The 22295-nt window shown below is 41.3% G+C and overlaps 2 protein-coding genes and 2 long non-coding RNA genes across 4 annotated transcripts in view; 1 reads left to right on the forward strand and 3 right to left on the reverse strand.

Annotated features, from left to right (window-relative positions):
- Window positions 1-957, reverse strand: part of LOC137491239 (uncharacterized) — an 83226-nt gene extending 82269 nt beyond the window's left edge. Inside the window, exon 1 of the mRNA XM_073948809.1 lies at window positions 931-957. The gene's annotated coding sequence lies outside the window, so the exon portion shown is untranslated. The remainder of the gene's footprint in view (window positions 1-930) is intronic.
- Window positions 958-3956: 2999 nt separating this feature from the next.
- The window catches only part of LOC141381532 (uncharacterized), a 105588-nt gene continuing 87249 nt past the window's right edge, over window positions 3957-22295 (reverse strand). The window contains exon 2 of the mRNA XM_073946761.1: window positions 3957-4462. Within this exon, the coding sequence (XP_073802862.1) occupies window positions 4428-4462 (35 nt within the window). The 3' untranslated portion in view covers window positions 3957-4427. The remainder of the gene's footprint in view (window positions 4463-22295) is intronic.
- The window catches only part of si:ch73-110p20.1, a 592105-nt gene continuing 582323 nt past the window's right edge, over window positions 12514-22295 (forward strand). Inside the window, 2 exon segments of the long non-coding RNA NR_138547.1 lie at window positions 12514-12549; window positions 18167-18205. This is a non-coding gene — a long non-coding RNA (si:ch73-110p20.1).
- Window positions 18551-21766, reverse strand: LOC141381884 (uncharacterized). Its single transcript, XR_012402774.1, has 3 exons — window positions 21721-21766; window positions 21311-21437; window positions 18551-20340 (listed from the first exon to the last, which is right to left on the reverse strand). It is a non-coding gene; the product is annotated as an uncharacterized lncRNA (long non-coding RNA).

Here is a 22295-nt window from a genome sequence, read left to right on the forward strand (position 1 = left end):
ATACTGCTGCTACATGACCAATCCGCTGGCACTTGTAACACCTCAAGGGCTTTGGAATGTACTCTTTAACTGTATAACTGATGTATCCCATTTTCACCTTTTCAGGCAGTTTCCCTTCAAATGTCAGCAAAATGCTCATACTTTCTTGTCTATCTCCATTTACATTTTTAAACAATCTTCTCACATTGATTACTTTACCTCCTATTATATTTTCCTCGATTTCTTCATTGGAAATATGTGTTGGTACACCTGCGATTACCCCTTTCTCATTTTTGGCTACTCCTATTTCTCTAGAAGTTACCTTTTCTCCGTTCATCTCTTTGATCCCAAGTAATTTATTTCTTTGTGCAATGTCCTTGACTATTATTAGCACTCTTCCTTGTCCCAAACATCTTTCCAAGCTAACTGTACCGATTAGCTTATCTATAGCCTTAGACAGCCCAATCGGATGTAGATGTTTCCCTGTAACTTTGACAAACGTCATCATTACTTTATATCCTGGTATTTCATTTTGCGTTTGATCTTTCCTCTTATCTTTCTCACTCGTTTTAGTCTTTTTTTAAATTTCCGTTTACCACATTATTCGTGTCCTCATAGTCTTCCTGTTCTTTATACGTGGCTTTTTTACGTTTAGCGTTTTTCTTTTTAGAAAATACTTCTGTAAATCCTATACATTCATTTATCATTGACTCCTCCGAGTCATCATCCATGATTGCACAACAAGCACAGATCAGATCAAGCGATGACTTTTTATTTACTTAGAGTTATTATTTATTAAGAAATGATACAGATACCGCGAACTCCAACTTGTTGATGTCTCTGAATCCGTGACGTAACTTCCATTTTCTCTCCTCAACTCAGTAGCTCATGGCTCCGTCTCCAATCCATTTCTGTGCTTTCTCCAATCTGTGTAAAAGCTTTAAAACAAACCTTTCTCCAGTTGAATCACAGCGCAGTAGCGGCGCAGGCTCATGACATCACATGACACGCCATAATAAAAGTCTTCTTCTGAGGTTAATGGCAGTTGGCAGACCAACTTGCATGGTGCATTCCCGCCACCTACTGGATAGAAGTGTGGAGCGCATAATGTAGAAAAAAAGCATGAAAACAAAAATATATATAATAACAAAATGATGTACGAATGGAGGGGATAAGATTACCAGAGGGAAGAGAGAACAGGGGGCTATTCCATAAAACTGGCTTACAGAAAAAGCCAGACTTATTTTGGTAAGTCAGGTTTATTAATGGCAGATTCTGTTTCATAAATCAAATTTACAATAGTTCAAATCTAGTTACCCTGGCAACTTGACTGCTGGTTGACTGTGTCAGTGTTTTAACCTTTGCTGGTTCATGTCTTCTATAATATTGCATTGTTCATATTTGCCTTCACATTTTATTCATTTAGCAGATGCTTTTATCCAATGACAATAAAGTAAGCACTTCAAATCACTACAGAGTAGTAAAAAATCTATGATTCTAAAAATCTAATTTTAGCAGTTTTTAATACTTATATTTTTCATATATATTTAGAAATATGGGCAAAAAAATCTGAATGTCAAACTATTTACGGCAGTGATGTTGTAACGAGGAGACTGACACGGAGGGATCCATTATGCAGTATTTATTAATCAAGCTCTCACTCAAACACACAATATGCACTAAAGTGCAAACACACAACAACAACAGTCTGTGAGGTATCAAGACTGGCGATGAACAGACACAGAGGGTTTTACCAGGCATAGATAGAAGGCAGGCTGCGAGTATCAGAGTCCATGTATCAGGCGTGGGTCGTGGGCAGGCAGCGAATATCAGAGTCCGTGTATCAGGCTTGGGTCGTGGGCAGGCAGAAGGCGAAGCAGAGTCAGGAACAGGCTGGAGTTATGCACGAGGAATCAGGCAGGAATAACACTCAGTAATGCTGGCCGGGGCTAAACAAGACTTCGCACTGACTGAGTGTTTGTGTGCGGCTTATATAGGGTACGTGGGTCATTAACTAGATTCAAGACAGGTGTGTGCACAATCAGCGTAGATGGATGATGTAATGCTAGAAGTCCGGAGATGGCGGCCTCTGCTGGCCAGCGAGGGGAGTAATTGGGACAGAGTCGGTGACAGATGTGTTGTTCAGCACATTTTTTATCATTACATGATCTCTTTTCACAAAATCATATGACCTTTTTTAATGCGCATACCCCTCTCTGTTTTTTATGCGCATATGCAAAATGTGCATAGGAATAGGTGGATGGAAACATAGCAAATTAATTAACATCCTGTCCTTGATAATTCACAACTGCATGTCACTCGCATGGAAGCATTGGTCTGCCTCCAATTTCTGGCATTTGTTAGAGATTTCACAAAACCTGTCGGTGAGAAGAAAATAAAGACTAATATCGTGCAGTATGAATTAAGTGTAAAAGCAGTGTTGACAAGTTTCCTGCTTTAATTACCCTTTTTTTTCATACATTTTACCATCTTGGACATAATATTAACCACACTTATTTGCAAATTTGTGATACTTGGCACCATTTGAAATTTGTTTTGGCTAGTTCTGGCTTTTGTTGGGATTGTTTTCATCAGCAAAACTTTGGGTAAGGGATTGGCTTCGCAGACTTTGCTAGCCTGGACCATTTCAAGTGGAAAAATTTTTAATATTAAAACTGGATAAATGTGATTCACATTTTTCGTCTTCAATTTGAATGTGACATCAAAAATACAAAAGACAAGTAGTTTTGCAAATGAATAAGGGAAAAACAAGTCTTGTTTCTATTTTCTGATATTTAATTTGTATTTAAATATGAAAAAAAAATTATGCATGGATTTTGAGTAACTGTTGATTTTTTTTTAACAGGTAAACACCTTGGTAAACAGGTAAACAACACTAATGACATGGCCCGGCAGACCAACTGGAGGGGAATTAATGGAAAGGCTGCCTTTAAGTTTACATCCTTAAGCACTGTGATCAAAGGTTGGTGAAAATACTGCAATTTGTTCATTGTTTGGTGTCAATTAAAACTACACCCCAATGAATTTTAGATTTTTAATTATTTGTCACCTTGTTGGACATTTGTCATTAGCCGCTGTCAGAAGAAATCGATTAACCGCCACTGCAACCGACCAGGAAATTGAAAACTGGATCAAAAGATGGCTACAGCTTGCCAATGATAGAGATGGAGGCCGGCGGGCAAGAGAAAAGATATAAAGGTACTGTGTAAATTATCAAAGGATATTCTATTGAAGTGGATACTGTATGTAGCAAATTAAATTGAGGGGAAACAATTAGTAATTAATCGTAATTTATTATATATAATTATAACATTTAGATTAGCTGTACACTTTTACTTGACCTCTGGTTAAAGTGTTTAATTGTTCAAAGAATGTTAATGTACAGGTTATAGGAAATAACCTTCTTAAAATGCAATACTACAGAAAGAACGTTCGAGGTTACAGAAGTAACCCTTCGTTCCCCGAGGAGGGGAACGGAAGTGCCATGAATGGGAGGATTCGGATCAGAAGCCGCTTATCTGGAGAGTATTGAACGGGCCAATGAATGAAATTAATTGGCAGCGTAAGCTTGCGCAGGTGTGCGACATCTGCAATTATCTCAGCATATAAGCACACCTGAAGCCAGCAGACGCCATCCTTTTAAGCTGAAGAGACTTTCAAACAGCTAAGGGACAGTCATTATGGCGACGGAATATGGCACTTCCGTTCCCCTCCTCGGGGAACGAAGGGTTACTTCTGTAACCTCGAACGTTCCCCTTCGGTTGGGGAACTTCAGTGCCATGAATGGGAGAATATGGAAAGCGCCATAATGACTGCACCTTACCAACACCCCCGATGAGGAGATAGTCAAGCAAGCGTGACGCACCCACATCATGGGGGGCGCGGTCCTCCAACGTGTCCCTGGCCCTAATTTATCCTACTTCAACAGAAGTTTTACGGATTTAGATATATTTTTTGGGAAGTCGTGAGCATCTAGATAATTCTAGGAAATACGACAGTACGTTGGGAAGCGTGCAATCCCGATAGGGAGGACGCTGCGGAGGCCATCCGTTACCCAAGGGGGGGATAGATGGCAGAATTTACCTATGGACTAGCCCTAAAAAGGGGGAGTACGCATAGCAAAAGAGTGGTTAGCGGAGAGGGAAGACACGGGTCCGCCCAGGGGGGGGACTTAACCGTGGCGGAATAAGCATATGGGATCGCCTAGTGGGGATCACGCATAGCAGGCACCTATACCCAAAACGCGGGCTGACCAGCGGGCAGACCTACAACGTAGTGGGCCAGCAAGTGACTCCTCCGCTGAGTCAGTGCTGGGGGCCACGGAGGAATCTGCAGGGCTCACCTGACGGGGAACTTTACTGACAGATAAAAAAGGCGCACGTACCTCCGTGTTAGGGAGAATGGCGCCGCAAGCGTGTTTCAACACCCTACCGAGTTGTCTCCTCAATCACCAAAGGGTTACCTAATACCCTTGAGGAAACCGGCTCCACTCGCAGATTGTAAAACCTTGCAAATGTGTTGGGTGTCGCCCAGCCCGCAGCTCTACAGATGTCTGTTAGAGAGGCGCCGCGTGCACGCGCCCAAGAGGATGCAACGCTCCGAGTGGAGTGTGCACGAACTCCCGGGGGACACGGCTGACCTCGACTCGAATAAGCGAGTGAAATGGCATCCACAATCCAGTGGGATAATCTTTGTTTGATACGGCACTTCCCTGCTGCCGACCGCCATAACAGACAAAGAGCTGCTCAGATGATCTAAAATTCTGAGTACGGTCCACATAAATGCGCAGAGCGCGAACTGGACAAATTAAAGAAAGGGCTGGGTCTGCCTCCTCCGGGGGCAGCGCTTGCAGGTTCACTACCTGATCTCTAAAGGGGGTGGTAGGAACCTTGGGCACATAACCGGGGCGGGGTCTCAGGATGACGTGAGAGTAATCCGGCCCGAATTCCAGGCACGAGTCACTGACCGAAAATGCCTCCAGGTCCCCGACCCTCTTGATGGAGGCCAACGCAACCAGCAGAGCTGTCTTCAGGGACAGAAATCTTAGAGATACTGATTCGAGTGGCTCAAAGGGATCGGATCGCAGACTCGTGAGAACGAGGGCGAGATCCCAAGAGGGCATGAGAGGGGGGCGAGATGGATTAATTCGCCTAGCACCCCTAAGGAACTGGATGACCAGGTTATGCTTTCCCACGGTGCCGCCAGCTACCGCGCTATGATAAGCGGAGATGGCGGCCACGTAAACCTTGAGAGTGGAGGGCGACAGCCTGCTGTCCAACTTCTCTTGAAGGAAAGAGAGCACAACACTAATCTGGCAATTTCGGGGGTCTTCTCTGCGAGAGACGCACCATTCAGTGAATAGACTCCACTTCAGGGCGTAGGCGCGCCTCGTGGAGGGGGCTCTAGCCTGAGTGATGGTATTAACCACCGCAGTCGGTAGGTTACCTAAGTCTTCCTCGCGTCTAGGGACCACACGTGGAGGTTCCAAAGATCGGGGTGAGGGTGCCAGATGGTGCCCTGTCCCTGAGAGAGTAGGTCCTCTCTCAAAGGGATCCGCCAGGGGAGGGCCATCGCGAGGGGTGAGAGCTCTGATATCCAGGTCCGGTTGGGCCAAAGGGGCGCAACTAGCAGAACCTGTTCCTCGTCCTCCCTGACCTTGCACAGAAACTGCGCGAGCAGGCTCACTGGGGGAAACGCATACTTGCGCATGCCCCGAGGCCAGCTGTGGGCCAGTGCATCCGTGCCGAGAGAGCCCTCGGTCAGGGAAAAAAACAACTGGCAGTGAGCGTTCTCGGGGGAAGCAAACAGATCGATCTGGGCCTCCCCGAATCGCGCCCATATCAGCTGAACAGACTCGGGGTGGAGTCTCCATTCTCCAGGGCGTAACAGCTGTCGTGAGAGCGCATCGGCTGCACGATTGAGCGTGCCTGGGACGTGAATGGCGCGCAGCGATTTCAGCCGCGGGTGACTCCAGAGGAGCAGACGGCGGGCGAGCTGAGACATGCGGCGAGAGCGCATACCCCCCATGCGGTTGATATACGCCGCCGCCGCCATACTGTCCGTCCTGACCAGCACGTGTTGCCGCTCCAGCACCGGTAAAAAGCGGTGGAGAGCGAGGAACACTGCCAACAGCTCTAGGCGATTGATATGCCAATGCAGCTGGGCACCCTTCCAGAGGCCCGCAGCCGCATGCCCGCGACACACGGCCCCCCAACCCGTGTTGGAAGCGTCTGTTGAAACAACAACATGGCTGGACGCCTGTCCTAGAGGCACACCGGCCTGTAGGAACGAGGGGTCGTTCCATGGGCTGAGGGCGCGGCGACACAGCGCAGTAACCGAGACCCGGTGTGTGCCCGCGTGCCATGCGCGTCTGGGGACCCGATCGTGAAGCCAGTGCTGAAGTGGTCTCATATGGAGCAACCCGAGCGGCGTGACGGCGGCTGCGGATGCCATATGCCCCAGGAGCCTCTGAAAGAACTTCAGTGGGACCACTAGTTTGCTGTCGAGCTCCCTCAGACAGTTCAGCAACAGGCGAGCGCGTTCCTCGGAGAGGTGCGCTACCATGGTGATCGAGTCCAGCTCCATCCCGAGAAAAGAAATCCTCTGCACGGGGGCGAGTTTGCTCTTTTCTCGGTTGACCTGAAGCCCCAGTAGGCGGAGATGCCGAAGCACCTTGTCCCTGTGCATAATCAATTGCTCCCGCGAGTGGGCTAAAATCAGCCAGTCGTCGAGATAATTGAGTATGCGAATGCCCGCGAGCCGAAGGGGCGCTAGGGCACCCTCCGCGAGTTTGGTGAAGACCCGCGGAGACAGAGAGAGCCAGAAGGGGAGGACCTTGTACTGCCACGCTCGACCCTCGAACGCAAACCGCAGAAATTGGCGGTGGCGTGGAAGAATGGAGACATGGAAATACGCGTCCTTCAGGTCTATGGCTGCAAACCAATCCCGAGGACGAACGCATTGGAGAATGTGCCTCTGCGTGAGCATTCTGAACGGCAGCTTGTGCAGACAGCGGTTCAAAACGCGCAGATCCAGGATTGGCCGTGACCCACCGCTCTTTTTGGGTACGATGAAGTATGGGCTGTAAAACCCACTCTCCATCTCGGCTGGAGGAACCGGCTCGATTGCACCCTTCGCCAGGAGGGCAGCAATCTCCTCTCGCAAGACAGGGGCGGACAGGGGGTTGACCCTGGAGAAATACACGCCCGTAAACTTGGGGGGCCGTTTCGCGAACTGAATCGCGTAACCGAGTCTGATTGTGCGTATGAGCCACCGCGAGGGGCTGGCCCGCGCTAACCAGGCAGGCAGAGCCCTCGCTAATGGAGTCATCGCTACAATCGCTGACGTACCAGCGGTGGGGCAGCGCGGAGTGGGTGTGCTGATCCGGGAAGCACGAGGGTCCCGCGGAAGAGCTGGAGGAGAGCGATTCGCTCTGGCTCCGCACCCTGACTCCGGAGAGGGGGCTGGAGGGCTGAGGGAAGGGAGACCGTCCCCCCAGCGCTCGTGAGCCACTGGCGAAGCACGTAGAGTCTGCGAGCCGGAAGGCAGCGCGTCCCGGACTGGCAGAACTCGTGCAGTCACATCCGGGGAAGGGAAAAAGTGCTCTTTTACTGATGTTTTGGTGGCACTGAAAAGTACCGTTGTTATCGGGGCCCCGCCCTCCAGCGGGGAAAGAGCAAGTTTCCTCTTCTCCGGATGGCCTGTCTCAGGGACGCTTCGCGGTCCGTTTACCGGACTTAACGGCGCCCTGGGCAGGAGGGGCTGCCTGCTTTCGAGGTGAACGCCGCGCCCGCTTGGCCGGAGGCGCAGGCGGGGGCGGGGCAGCACTCGTTGGCGGGCGCCCTCGGCGAGGAACAGCGGAGGTGGATGGCTCGGCGGGCGGAGCGGGCTTACGGCCACGCCGATAGATGACATTGCCCATCGCATCCGACTGCTCTTTCACCGCCTTGAATTCCTGGGTGAATTCACCGACGGTGTCGCCGAACAGGCCAGCCTGGGATATGGGCGAGTCAAGAAAGCGAACTTTGTCAACGTCGCGCATATCGGCCAGGTTTAGCCAGAGGTGGCGTTCCTGAACCACAAGTGTGGACATCGTCCTCCCCAGCGCACACGCGGCGGACTTAGTAGTCCGAAGAGCATAGTCGGTCGCGGTGCGCAGCTCATGTAATAAGCTTGGGTTGGACCCGCCCTCGTGCAGCTCGGCCAGCGCCTGCGCTTGGTAGCGCTGGTAGGTGGCCATCGCGTGCAAAGCAGAAGCAGCCTGGCCCGCAGCCTTATAAGCTCTGGCTCCGAGGGAGGCAGACAACCTACAGGCTTTGGACGGGAGGCGGGGCAAACCCCGCCACGTAGAGGCGCCGCGCGGACAAAGATTGACCGCGATAGCGCGCTCCACTGACGGGATCGCCTCATACCCCCTGGCAGCTCCGCCGTCAAGGGCGGTGAGGGCGGAGGCACTCGCAGCACGGGCAGAGAAAGGTGCCCTCCAGGACTGCGTGAGCCTACTGTGCACTTCCGGGAAGAAGGGGACGAGAGGCTTCGAAGGCTTCGCCTTCTGGTCCTCTACGTAGCACCCATCTAGTCGGTCCGGCCGCGGAGCTGGGGGATAAACCATCTCCAACCCCACGGCCGAAGCAGCCCGGGAAAGCACGGCTAACATGTCCGCTTCAGGATCCGATTTGACAGCGCTCACCTGCCCGGAGGGGGCGAGCGGGTCCGGATCTTCGTCGGACAGTGAAAGCCCACCCTCCGATGCCGCGGAGGACATCTGATCTCCGGTGTCAGCGAGTGTGAGAGCTACCATCTGGTTAGACGGATCACTCTCACCACCCGAAGCTTGGATGGAGCGCCGTGAGGAGCGAGAGGTCCGCGAGCCCGTGGGCGGCGGATTAGCTCCCGCTGAAACCCTCAGATCTGCCCGAGCGCCCGCTGCTTTTTTAGAGCAGGAGGCAACTGGGGTGGCTCGCTCTCTTGCGAAAGTTAGCCGCGATCTTAGCTGTGCAACGGTCATGGCATCGCAATGACGACATGAACCGCCCGCGAGCACCGCATTAACATGCTGGACCCCCAAACATGCAATGCAGTGATCGTGTCCATCATCCGGAGACAGGAAACCCCCGCATCCAGAAACGCACAGTCGGAGCGCCATCCTGAAAAGGACGTGCTGCACGACTGTGTTGCTCTTTTAGGAAAGTTGCAACTATACGCACCGCTCTGGAGGACCGGACCCAAAGAACCGCAGGCAAGGGAGTAACCCAGCTCGACCGTCTGCCACCGCGAAGACCCACTCTGGACCGGGAGACACACTCGTTCGCTCTGAAGTGCTGATCAGCAAGAGGAACCCTCATCGACTCACTCAGAAAGGATCTGAAGCGAAAAGGATGGCGTCTGCTGGCTTCAGGTGTGCTTATATGCTGAGATAATTGCAGATGTCGCACACCTGCGCAAGCTTACGCTGCCAATTAATTTCATTCATTGGCCCGTTCAATACTCTCCAGATAAGCGGCTTCTGATCCGAATCCTCCCATTCATGGCACTGAAGTTCCCCAACCGAAGGGGAACTCTAGTTATGAGCAAATAATGAACAACTTTAGGTGTGATACACCTTAGACTTAATTAAACTACAATACACAGTTAAACTAATCAAACACTAAGTTGCTATAGGAAGAGGCAGTAAAGAATAAAAGCATGGAGTTTATGCAGTGTTTGATATTCAGCAGATCTATAGCCAGAAGAAAATATCAGCAACATAATTCAAACACTTTTGTTAAAAGTTTTAGATGAAAGTATGTATTTGTTAAAGAAACTAGGAGTTGGGAGTTGCATACCGGATGTGCTGCGCATTTGACAATTGTATCACACACTGCATGTGCACATATCATATATACAGTGCTCAACATAAACTAGTACAGCCAATTTTAAAAATTAAATTTTTATCAATTTCTCAGTGAATAGAGGTAATATATTTTGGTGCGTTTGAATAAAAATGTTTATTAAATGTATATATTTATTAAAATAATGTTTTGGTAACAAACATCTTTTAAAGTAGAAAAATAATACACTGTAAATTTGTACGAAATATTGGGGACAAAATACAAAGTACAAAATCTAAACAAAATGTTATAAATTTAAAAATTTTCTTGAATTTGCTCTTTTTAAGTTTTTATTTAATATTTTCCCCTAACATATAAATTTGGGTGTGCTAATTTTAGACCTTAATCATGTTAGATTTACAGTTTTGTTAGATTAGCTCCAGATTTGGCTTCAGTACTGACTAATCTGTATATGCACAAATACAATATTGTAAACCTTCCTATAGAACAGGGTTGTCAAACTCAGTTAAAGGGCCGCAGCCGTACACAGTTTAGTTCCAACCCTGCATTAACATGCTTGCCTAGATTGTAATTTTCAAACACCACATTTTAAATGTTGTCTTCTCCTGTTTTCAGGACTGCTTTTTTGGCTTTGATCCTCGCTCACCACTAACCTTCCTTTTGGATTGACCATGTTTTTTTTAATTGGTTCTATTACATAGATCTATATTAATTGTTAATTTAATTACTATGCATTTTTTATTTTTAAAAAATGTAGTTTCTGTGTTTGTTCTGTATTTATCTTTTTATCCCATTGCTATATACATTTACATGCATTGTTTTGTTTGTATTTGTATTTGCCTTTTTAATCTGTATATATCCATTTACTTTTATACATTTACATGCATTGTTGTATTTGTATTTGTTTGTGTTTTTAATCTGTATATATACATTTACCTAATTTTTATATTTATAATTGTTTATTTGCATTTAATTTGTTAAATGTTTACATGTAATTCCTGATAATTCTGTATTTAACTTTATCTTATTTACATATATTTATTTGTATTTTAATTATATGCATTAGTCTATTTTTTGTTTATTTTATTTTGTATGGATCTGTTTATTTAATTTATACAAATTATATATTTGTATATATCAATTTATTTGCTTTTTTTCAAGCCATTTCATTAAATAAAGCAATTAAAATTAAGCATTCCTTTTAATGTGTTTTATATTTAGCTAGTGTAGATGTGAGCCATATCTAACCCAGAAGTTAGCCACAACTGAACCAGATCTGGGCCAGATCTGTGAAAGTGCATGGGCCGCATATGGGCCAGATCTGAGAAAGTGCATGGGTCACATTAGGGCCAGATCTGAGAAAGTGCATGGGCCGCATCTGGGCCAGATCTGAGAAAGTGCATGGGTCACATTAGGGCCAGATCTGAGAAAGTGCATGGGCCACATCTGGGCCAGATCTGAGAAAGTGCATGGGCCGCATCTGGGCCAGATCTGAGAGAGTGCATGGGCCGCATCTGGCCCAGATATGGACCATGCTTTTTCTGAGATATGGCCCAGATCTGGTTCAGTTGTGGCTGACTTTTGGAATCTTATGTCAGCCACAATCAGGTTGAGTCATCGCCGTCATTCCGCGCGGTATGTGGGCCAGATGAAAATGGGGGATGTGGGCCATATCTGGGCCAGATGTAATTTGCTATCTGGGATACTTTTTCGCAACCGTGGCAAAGAGAGTATCTTGCTCCGCCGCTTGCATTTCTCGGAAACCAGCTCTACATTGTGGATCGGCGCCCAGACAGCACACATACGTTGGGCCGACGTCGGCCGAAGGTCAACACGTCGGCCCCTTTAATTCTAACATCGGTATATGGTCGGCCAAACATACGCATGATCGTTCGGTCGTGTGTTCTATTGTTCCAGCTCAACAAACGTCGGCTCTGCGTCGGTTAACGACCAGAGGCCGACGAAGCACTTCATAAGCACTTGATCTCTCATGCCCATGAAAGAATCCGGCAACATATTTGGTTTACAAGTAAGTTTTTGCGTGCATAATAAATTAGACAAACTCGACATGCATCATGTGAACTGCGTCGGTCGGTCCAGCTTTAAATAGCCTACATTAATGCAGTAAAACTGACCAAAATGCCTACAATACATGATTTCAATTTATTAAAATATATAAAGTTTTATTGTTATGCTTTAATAACGAAAACGTTGTTTTTTCTGGTGTTAACTGCTGTTTGCTTTTTTTTATTGTGGCTTTTTCTAATACATTTTCCCAGTGTAAAAATCAAGTATGTTTTGCATTTCGGCTGTTTAATTAAAATAAACACCTTTTTACAGAGTGACATCTTTGTTTTATATATACTTGCATTTATATTTATTGGTTATTTATTTTTGACAGTGAATGCACAAATAAAGTGTTTGTTTTGTAACAGTTTAGTAGGCTATAAAGCTCGTCTTAAAGATAATAGCGTATATAAAACTGCTAAATACATTTTAAATTCAAGATATAAAATACAAGGTTATTATTTAAATTGTCTATGGAGTGATCATGTTTATAAATGTAATACTGCAAGACTTTAATGTGCGCGCGCGCGTCTTGCTTCCAACACTGGAGCGGAGAGGATGTTGCTATGGGAAACGAAGCTACAACACGACACGACACCACCTAAAAGACACAACACGACTTCTCTCAAGCTGCCGTTTTGACTGTTTTCAGGTAAGTTTAGTCCCTAAAACAAAGCAAATACTACATAAAACTGTTCCTCACACATTTATTATTGGCAATTGATGAATATTCCCAGATAGCAGGCAGTAATCGGCCCGAGCTCGGCTGCCCTCCGGTGCCTCCGGCTCCGACTCGGCATCGGCGAGTGTTATCCGGGCCGAGTGCGGCCCGCAGCTCGCTCGCGCACATGCGGTTGTGATGCGGCTGTAAAGCACTGGCCCGAATCCGGTCAACCATATCCGGCCCGAGTCTGTCTGTAGAGTCCTGGCCGCTTCTGGCAAGGACTCGGCTGATGGCAACCGATTAAGTTCTTATTTTATCTAGTAATCTGTTAGCTCCACGTTTAATGATAATTTGAGAACATATTCATGGTACGATAGCAAAAAAAAAAAAAGAATATTTAGTGTGGATGGTCGCAATGTTTAGACGCAAACAAAACAATATTATTTATAAATAGATTATACATGTCATCTAGAGAAAAACTATGTAAAATTCGCTTATTTTTGAGATAGCACGCTCCTGTGCTGACTGTTTTTTTATAGAGCAGAAGTTGGTTTCATAATAAACACATGCGTGACTAAACTCATGATCCAAACTCCAATCCAGACGGTGGCGGTAATGCTCCAAAAAGCTGGTTGTCAACCACCATGGCACGAAGATCACAAGAAGAAAAAGTTTGGTTTTTCAAACATTTCACGTGGAGTCCGGTCAGAAAGGTAAGCTTTTTACTGCTTGTGTACTGTATAATTAGCGAATTTAGAGCTTAAAACATTTCCACGGTGTTTGGTTGTAACAGTGTTTAGTAATTTAAAACAGTTTGATACGAAATGTAACTTGCTTTAAGAAACACGACTGGAGCTAATGTATGCTAACGCTAACAGTTACAAACACGTCTGAAAGTTCCTTTTCCTTTTACACAATGTTAGATTGTAACGTGTGTAGTAACTGAAAACTATTTTAATTATTTTAAAGAAACATGAAACGAATTTGTGTGTATGCTAACTGCGTTAAAGAAAGTTTCTGTAGACGAATCCATTAACTAACTTGGCAAAACGTGTTTTTTTCCTGATTTAACATTATAAAGTACCGTGGATGTTGAAAAAATCATTGTACAGGCGTTTACTTATCCAGCAGTATTAATTCTATGATTATGTGTAAATAAAAACTAATCGTTTTGGATTAATAAAATATTATTGTTTATCTTGTTTATGCAGTTAGTCACGAAAAATGATGGAAACTCGACTGTTTACTATTCTCTTTAAAATTTCCAAGAGAAATATATTAGTGTGCACTTTAATTCATATGTGTTAGCCTATGTGAATCAATTATATCTTTTGTTCAAGCTGTAATGATCAGTTAATGTAAAACTGAACGTCTTAAAGCAGATTTTGATGTTTTTTTTGTTTTGTTTTTTATGTTATTGACAGTGATAAATTCTGATTTAAATGAATGGGTAACAATATTTGTTGGTTAAGTCTTATTGTTCTTGTTTAACAAAGGTTAGTGAGATCATTTTGCAGTACATCACGACCAAAGAAGTCAATGGCACACTCTTTTGAACGTGAATAGGCATGTTATAGTTGTGTGCTAAAAGTCCATCATAAGCTGTAAACTGCTGATATATTTTCAACATAGATTGAGCTTTTCAGACATTACATTACTAATTGCTTCACAAACAGCTGAAATGGTTTATTGTTATTGGCTATCATCATCAAACATTTTTCACAATGGTAGGTTAATCTTCATGGGTACAGAATAATGCATGTGCTTGACCATCTTACAAATCTATGTCTCAGATTCATAAGGCTGTCACTCTGCATGAATATCCGAATAAATCTTGTGCAACCTTCTGTGTACTGATTATTTACACTATAGGTATTATATGCATTAATTAACTTTGATAGTATTTCAGGATTTGAACTTTTCTTTACGGGAGGTTAACAACAATGTGATGTTTTATTATAGATGCATATGAGGAAGCTCGACTCAAACATCCACACGCAACTGTGATTTCTGACTGGTAGACAGATGAGGATGATGATCGCCTGTCATACATCTAAAGACAGAACAAGTTTGTTTGCAATTATTTTAAACACATACTGTCAACATTATGTCATTGATCTATTACAACCTGTGAGTTTTGCCCTGGCACTATACTAAAGTGATGTTTTGTTTTGTAAATGTATCTGATTAAGGGACAGTATAGACACATCTATACCATGATGAAGAAAAATTACTTGGAACAAAAAGGCTGGATAAAAGGCAGGTATGAAGATTTCAGAAATCAATGCAGCACCACAAGTACCATCACCATCAATGACTATGGCAGAAATCTTAAGACCACCATCAAGATGCACAGATACTGTACATTCCAGTACACCAGGCGTGTCCAAACTACAGCCCGCGAGGCTTTTTATAAATATCAATAGAATCTGGCCCGCTATACAAAAATGAACGTAATTCAATAAATAACCACCGGGTGTCGCTATTACATGCATTCAATTAAGCAGCAGTTCTTGTTATGATCTATCTATCTATCTATCTATCTATCTATCTATCTATCTATCTATCTATCTATCTATCCGTCTGTCTGTCTATCTATCTATCTATCTATCTATCTATCTATCTACACACAGTTGAAGTCTGAATTATTAGCCCCTCATTGATTTATTTCATCTTTTTTAAATATTTCCCAAATGATGTTTAACAGAGCAAGAACATTTTTACAGTATGTCTGATAATATTTTTTCTTTTGGAGAAAGACTTATGTTTTATTTCGGCTAGAATAAAAAGCGGTTGAATTTTTTTTATGAACCATTTTAAGGTCAAAATTATTAGCCCCTTAAGTCTTCAGAACAAACCATTGTTATAAAATAACTTGCCTAATTACCTTAACTTGACTAGTTAACTTGATTAACCTAGTTAAGCCTTTAAATGTCACTTTAAGCTGTATAGAAGTGTCTTAAAAATATCTAGTCAAATATTATTTACTGTCATCATGGCAAAGATAAAATAAATCAGTTATTAGAAATAAGTTACTAAAACTAATATGTTTAGAAATGTGTGGAAAAAAATGTTTAACTCTCCGTTAAACAGAAATTGGGGAAAAAATAAACGGTGGCTAATAATTTAGGGGGGCTAACAATTCTGACTTCAACTGTATATATATATATATATATATACACACACACACGTGTCTGTGTGATGTATGTAAGATTTGGCCCGCGACAACGTTTGTTTTTTTGCATCTGGCCCTCGGCCCAAAAAGTTTGGACACTCCTGCAGTACACCTATGAACATTTACAGTCTTTGTTCTAGTGCAGTTTGAGATCAAGACAGAACTTATTGCATCTCGTGATGTCTTTGTAAGAATTAAAGACATCACTAAATTTGTTAAGGTTTAATGCAGCTAGAAAGTAAAGATCAACTAGAGAATATCAGCAGTGTCTAACCCACTGTTGTATTTACAGAAGTTGTATGAGAATAAGCTACAGGTTGATTTATACTAATCTGTTATTTTTCTTTTTTAGCACGACTGACTGAAGTTTTAAAATCATGCAACGTCATAAAGCAGCAGCTGGGCCTGATTCTCACAAAACCAAAACAGACGTGATGAAATTCCAGATGTAAACACATTTGACCTTCCTTTGGCCAATTTGATTTGGAAAAGCTTGAAAATCAACTAAAGGAGCAGCCCGAACAAATGAAGAAACTGGTAAGTTCAAGCTCTTGCTTATTTCAAAGTGTTTTAAGTTTATTTGTTTTTTTTATAGTTTTTTTTTTTTGCTTCGTAGGTAGCCTACTTTTTTCCTAATTTTTTCTTTTTTTTTACATTAGTACTTGTTCACTACTAATTATCTGTTTATCTTTTAATCACAGATGGAGTGAGGACAAATGTCCATACCACGTCACTGATAAAGAAGTGGAAAAATGCATTACAAGGTAGCTACAACTTGCCCCTGACAGGGATGGAGGAAGAAAGAAGAGAAAGCTAATGTGTCAAATGTCTACATCACTATTTTGTTTTATTTTTTAAACAACATTTTATGTGTATTAGGATGTTCCCTGATACTTGAACAATTTGTTTCTTTCATTTGCATTTATATATATATATGTATATGTATATATATATATGTGTGTGTGTGTATATATGTATGGTATGTATGTATGTATGTATGTATGTGTGTGCGCCAAATTCTGAAGAAACATCTTGATACATTTTTAATAAACGTAATACAAATAAAATTATAAATATAAAATTGCACAAGACGTGTATATATATGAAATGTATAATCATCTCACTCATGTCTTGCTGTTTGTGCAATTGCTTTTGTTCAAGTTTATTTAAAAAAAAAGTTTGACTTTATACTTCTGCAATTATTTATATATATATATATATATATATATATATATATATATATATATATATATTTGTTTGTTTATTATTATTTTAATGTTTTATTAAAAAATGTTTCAAGATGTTTCTTCAGAATTCTGCAGTACTTTTTACAAGTTTGACTTGGATATTTTAAGGATTGTCATTGGTATTTTTAAGATGTTTCTTGCTATATCTTAAATTGGTTTCTATATTTAGGTTTATATAAAATTTAGCTGTTTTTTACAAATTTTTAATTCAAGTCTATTGGGAAAACAGGGTTGTTTTAAAAAAAACATCTGTGTTTGTGTGTAATTTTTAGATTTTTTGTTTAAATCTTTCTGTGTGTCTTTATTGTGTTGTTTTATTGTTGTTTTTATATTGATATTCTTGTGCACTACAAAATTATTTATAAAATTTTAGTACTATTTTTTTCATGCAATCAATAAACGTTTAACATTTATTTATTTTGTCATTTGTCTGATTATTTTCGTTACAGAATATGTATGCAGTTTGCACTTTATTCAAAGGTTAAACGCAGTGCTTACACTTTGTGTTTACATTATAGCCTGTGTTTGCTGTTATATAAATTCAAATGGTTGTAATACCATATATCAAGTACCAATGTAATACCAAAAGGTTTTATAAGGTGTATAAATATGGAGTCGCGCCAGCTCCGGGCCGCAGCGCACATTACCCTCGCGCCGATTCCGGCGCGGATGCGCAGCTTCGGCTCGCTTACGGCGGCCGCATCTGGCCCGCTTGATTCGGGCCGGAATCGGGCAGTGAGTCCACAGGCATCCGGCCCGAGTCCGGCAGCCGAAGTTGGGCCGAGGGGTAAGTCTCCGGCAGGCGACAATCTAGCCGGAACTGGCCCGAGTGTATTTTGCTATCTGGGTTCAGTTGAATATTATGTTATATAAGAGTGGTAAGTCTTCGTAAAAGTCCGTTAGCATATTAGCACTGGTAACGTTAGCGTCGGGGTAATATTACGTTAACTTACTTAATGTTAGCTCTTGTTAAACTTGTTTGTTAAAGTTTTGGCTTTTATTTATTCTTTATGTGTAGATGAGAGGTTTTGTCAATGTTTTATTGAATGCACTCCATATGTAGTCTAAAATACGCATTGTTACGTTACTGTAAAGGACCGTGAATCAAAAGTTCAATCGTGTTTTGATATTTCATGGTATCTTAAACTAAATGTTAAGTAAAAAAAGTGTTCTGTGGTTTCAGGAGTGAGAGAATAACCTCCTGCTACAAAAAATATAACTCAACCCAGCCGGCATTTCAACGGTGATTCAACGTTGAATCAACGTCAGGTCTATGGTTGGATCAACGTTGAATTACCTTTCGATTTTGCAAATTGGATCAACGTTTATATAGTGACGTTGTTTCACCGTCGGACCACCACCGGTGATTCACCGTTGAAATCACAACGTTGTTTCACTCTTACCTTCTTCATGGGTGAATTGTGGTCGTTTTGTAGACGTTGAATGAAGGTTGAATTACCTTTCGATTTTGCAAATTGGATCAACGTTGATACCGTGACGTTGTTTCACCGTCATACATTTCAACGTAAGTTAAATAGGAATTACATACAACGCAAAGTCCATAAATATAGCAAACAAATTTTTACTAATTAAAAATACACGACACAAATACACAACTTAGCCTGTGTATCAATTTATTTAATACACACCTCATTATTTCAATTATTCTAAATATACAGCAACATTTACAGCATACATAGTTCATTAAAACCATGCAGGTTACTATACATGCTCAAATACAGAAAAAGGCATACAATTAAATAGTCACTTTTTAATTAGGTTTCATGAATTAAAGTTAGTTAATGTTTACTAACATGAACAAAGAACAAATACTTGTACGGCATTTATTAATCATTTAATTAATTGAAATATGTCCTGATGCTATTAAAATCAAAATGTATGCTTGTTAACATTAATGCACTGAGCTGACATGAACTGAACTTTCTTTATATGAAAGATGCTTCATTGTTCTTTGTTCATGTTAGTAAATACATTAACACTTACTAATACAACCTTATTGTAAAGTGTTACTGTCTTCAGAAAGACAGATACTAACTAAATTAAACTAAGTAACTAAACTACGCTTTAACCATCACAGTCTCCAAAGTACAATTCCGTTTACAAAGTTTACAAAATACCCATTTTTAAAGTGGCTGCAGTAAAAAAAATAAAATAAAAAACATCACTCACAACTAAGAATCACAAGTGAAATACATTACATCTGTTTGAGGTTTTATAGGTTGGGAGAAAAACTTGAGGTAAAAGATGGCACTGGGACAAAGAATCAAGTGTAAAACACTAAAACATCTACATCAGTCTAGCACTTAAATACATATTTATTTCTCAAACACCAGGTGAGTTTCCTACAAAATCAATAACAAGGTTTTCTATTCCAATTCATTGTGAATGAATGGCTTCACTTTCACAATAGTGAAAACTCATGCTATAATCTAAACCTGACATTACTCCTTCTCTTTGCAGGTCTGCATGCTAAATATTTAGTAGTTTTTTTTTTCTTCATAAAGTACATCTATTGTGTTTAGCATTACTGCAGCAAAACTAAGCACCTGTGACAGTGGAACATGTAGACAAATATTTCAGTAAATCATCAAGAAAATGTGTAGAATATATGGTTTGATTCTCTCTCACAAACACAACAGTAAAAGCTGTTATTCTATTATTATTAGTATCATAAAAAATTGCATGTTCACATGGGTCTTATAATAATGGCTCACATTTGTGAATGTAGGACCACTATTTCACTATTACATGTCACATTAACTGTTCATATAGGTTCTGTTATTAAGTACTTGTGTCATCCCAGAGACCTGTTAATCTTCAGAACACAAACTAAAATATTTTAGATTAAATGCTCCTCATCCTCTACAGACAGCAATGGTCCCAAGATGGTCATTGTCAAGATAAGGCACAAAACACATTGTCAAAACGTTCCATGTGACTTCAGTGATTTCAACTGTGAACATACCAAGCTCCAACAACACTTTAGTGAGGCAAAACAAAACACTAAATACAAATGTGTTAGCGTATATATGACCTGTTGTGGCAAAGGCAAACAAGTTATTTTTACAGTACTTACTGTGATTTAACCTTTATGACAAATGTACTGGACCTGTTACACATATCTTTTATGAACACAAATTTCACTGTAACGGATGCTGTTGTTTTGCTCCAGTTATACCTTTAGAGAACACCGTACTAGTCAGACATCCATACAAAAGCAGAGAGTTTGGTCTTGTGTAGCAGAACTGCAATAGATGTCTGTCTGTCTGTCTAGGCTGACACTGGTTTAGGCCATCAGTATGTCCTTGATGAACTCAAATGGAGCTTCCAGAAAACCTGCAATAAATGAAATACGAGGTTACAACTAAGTTGGTATCTGCTATTATACAAAGTGAAATTCAAATATTTATTTTTTATTGAATCCAAATTTGTCCTATAATATCGTCACACTCAATAATTTTGACTCATCCATCTGAATATTCCTAACTAAGAGAAGTGAAGAATTAGGTGTGATATCGTCAGGAAGCCCTTCGCCACCACCGGTGCCAGCATTTTCAGAATTCAAATTTCAGATTCTCAAAAAAATTACTTTTTTTTTTTTTTTTTAACAAAGGCTGCAGCAAAGAATCATGAAACATTCAACACATCTAATAATTACAAGTTGTTGTAAACCATTACATGTACTGTAAAAGCTGTTTGAAGCTTTTTAGACATATGGTTGAGAAAAACTCTAGAAGGAGTAGCACTTCTACAAAAGTCTTCATGTAGGACAGAGAATTTAAGGGATAGTTCAAAATGTTTATTCTGTCGTCATTTACTGACCACGTTGAACACAAAAGAAGATATTTTGAAGAAAGCTGCAAATCTATAACCATTGACTTCTATAGTATTTTTTTCTACTATGGAGGTCAATGTTTACAGGTTTTTAGTTTTTTTTTCAGAATAGCCTCTTTTTTTTGTTCAACAAAATAAACTCATAATGGTTTTAAACCATTTGGGGAGTAAAATGTGAGTAAATTTTCATTCTTGGGTGAACTATCCCTTTCAGTTGGAAAACACCAGAATTCTTTAGTAGACCCCTTTCGCAAGACAGATGATGCATTTCATTTCTCATCTTAATCCTCAAGTTTTTAATATTTAGATTTATTTAAATAGCATGTTTATTTATTTGTTTTAATGACATTTAATAAAAACAACTTCTCAATGACATCACATGTACTGGACCTGCTACACATGTATCACTATTTTTATGAATACAAATTTCACTGTAACAGGTGCTGTTGTTTTGCAGTAATTCCAGTAATACCTTTAGAGAACACAGTAGTAGTCAGACATCCATACAAAAGCCTTGGCGTGGAATAGCAGAACTGCAGTCTGTCCAGGCTGACACAGGTTTAGGCCATCTGCGTGTTCTTGATACCCCTCAACTGGACCTTCCAGAAAACCCAGAAAATTAAAACCCATTACACCTCTTATCTGCTACTATACAAAGTGTAATTTAAGCATTAATTTCTAACTAAATACATATTTGTTCCCCAATACTGTCACATAGTATAACATCACAACATGATTTCACAATAATAATCTCAATATAACAATATAATATCACAACATAGCCTAACAATCAATAAACAAACAGATTAGAAAGAGAATATCACCAACCAAAGCACCAAGAAGATTTAACAGATAGCTTAGTTAAAGCTAAAGTAAACTTACATGGACAAAGCCTTTTCCATTCAATGCTGTGCAAGTTAGTGCGTCTCTGGAGTAAGTAACATCTCTAAAAGCAAAAACAACAACAACACTGAAACGACAGCAGTTCACTTTGTAATAATAACACTAATAATACAGCGTATAAAATGGATATTGTTTTATAACGTTGCTCAGTAACTTTAAACTGCGTTTGGAGTTTATCGCTTTGAATTTGCCATAAAAACGCTCATTTAGACTAACGTTGAACATGTGACATTACCTCGAGGTTGCGCGTCACCGGAGCGCAAACAAGACTAAAAACAAACTGGAAAGTTTTAAATGCTTCAAAATTCGAAACACTACACCAAGTCACATTTAAGATACACTGTGTTTAAAACAAAATCGGGGGGTAAATAAAACATTAAAGCATCTAAAAACACGCTTACCTCTGAATTCTGCTGCACTGCAGGTCAGGTGTTCGTAATTAAGTGAAGTGAAGCGCTGCGCGCGGCCGCGTGCGCCGAGTCCTCCGATACCATGGTAACCAAACATGTTGAATATTGAGTGAAGCCATGACGTTAATTCAACATACAGATCAT

This window comes from Danio rerio, chromosome 4, assembly GCF_049306965.1.
Source record: "Danio rerio strain Tuebingen ecotype United States chromosome 4, GRCz12tu, whole genome shotgun sequence".
NCBI classification, from domain to species: domain Eukaryota; kingdom Metazoa; phylum Chordata; class Actinopteri; order Cypriniformes; family Danionidae; genus Danio; species Danio rerio.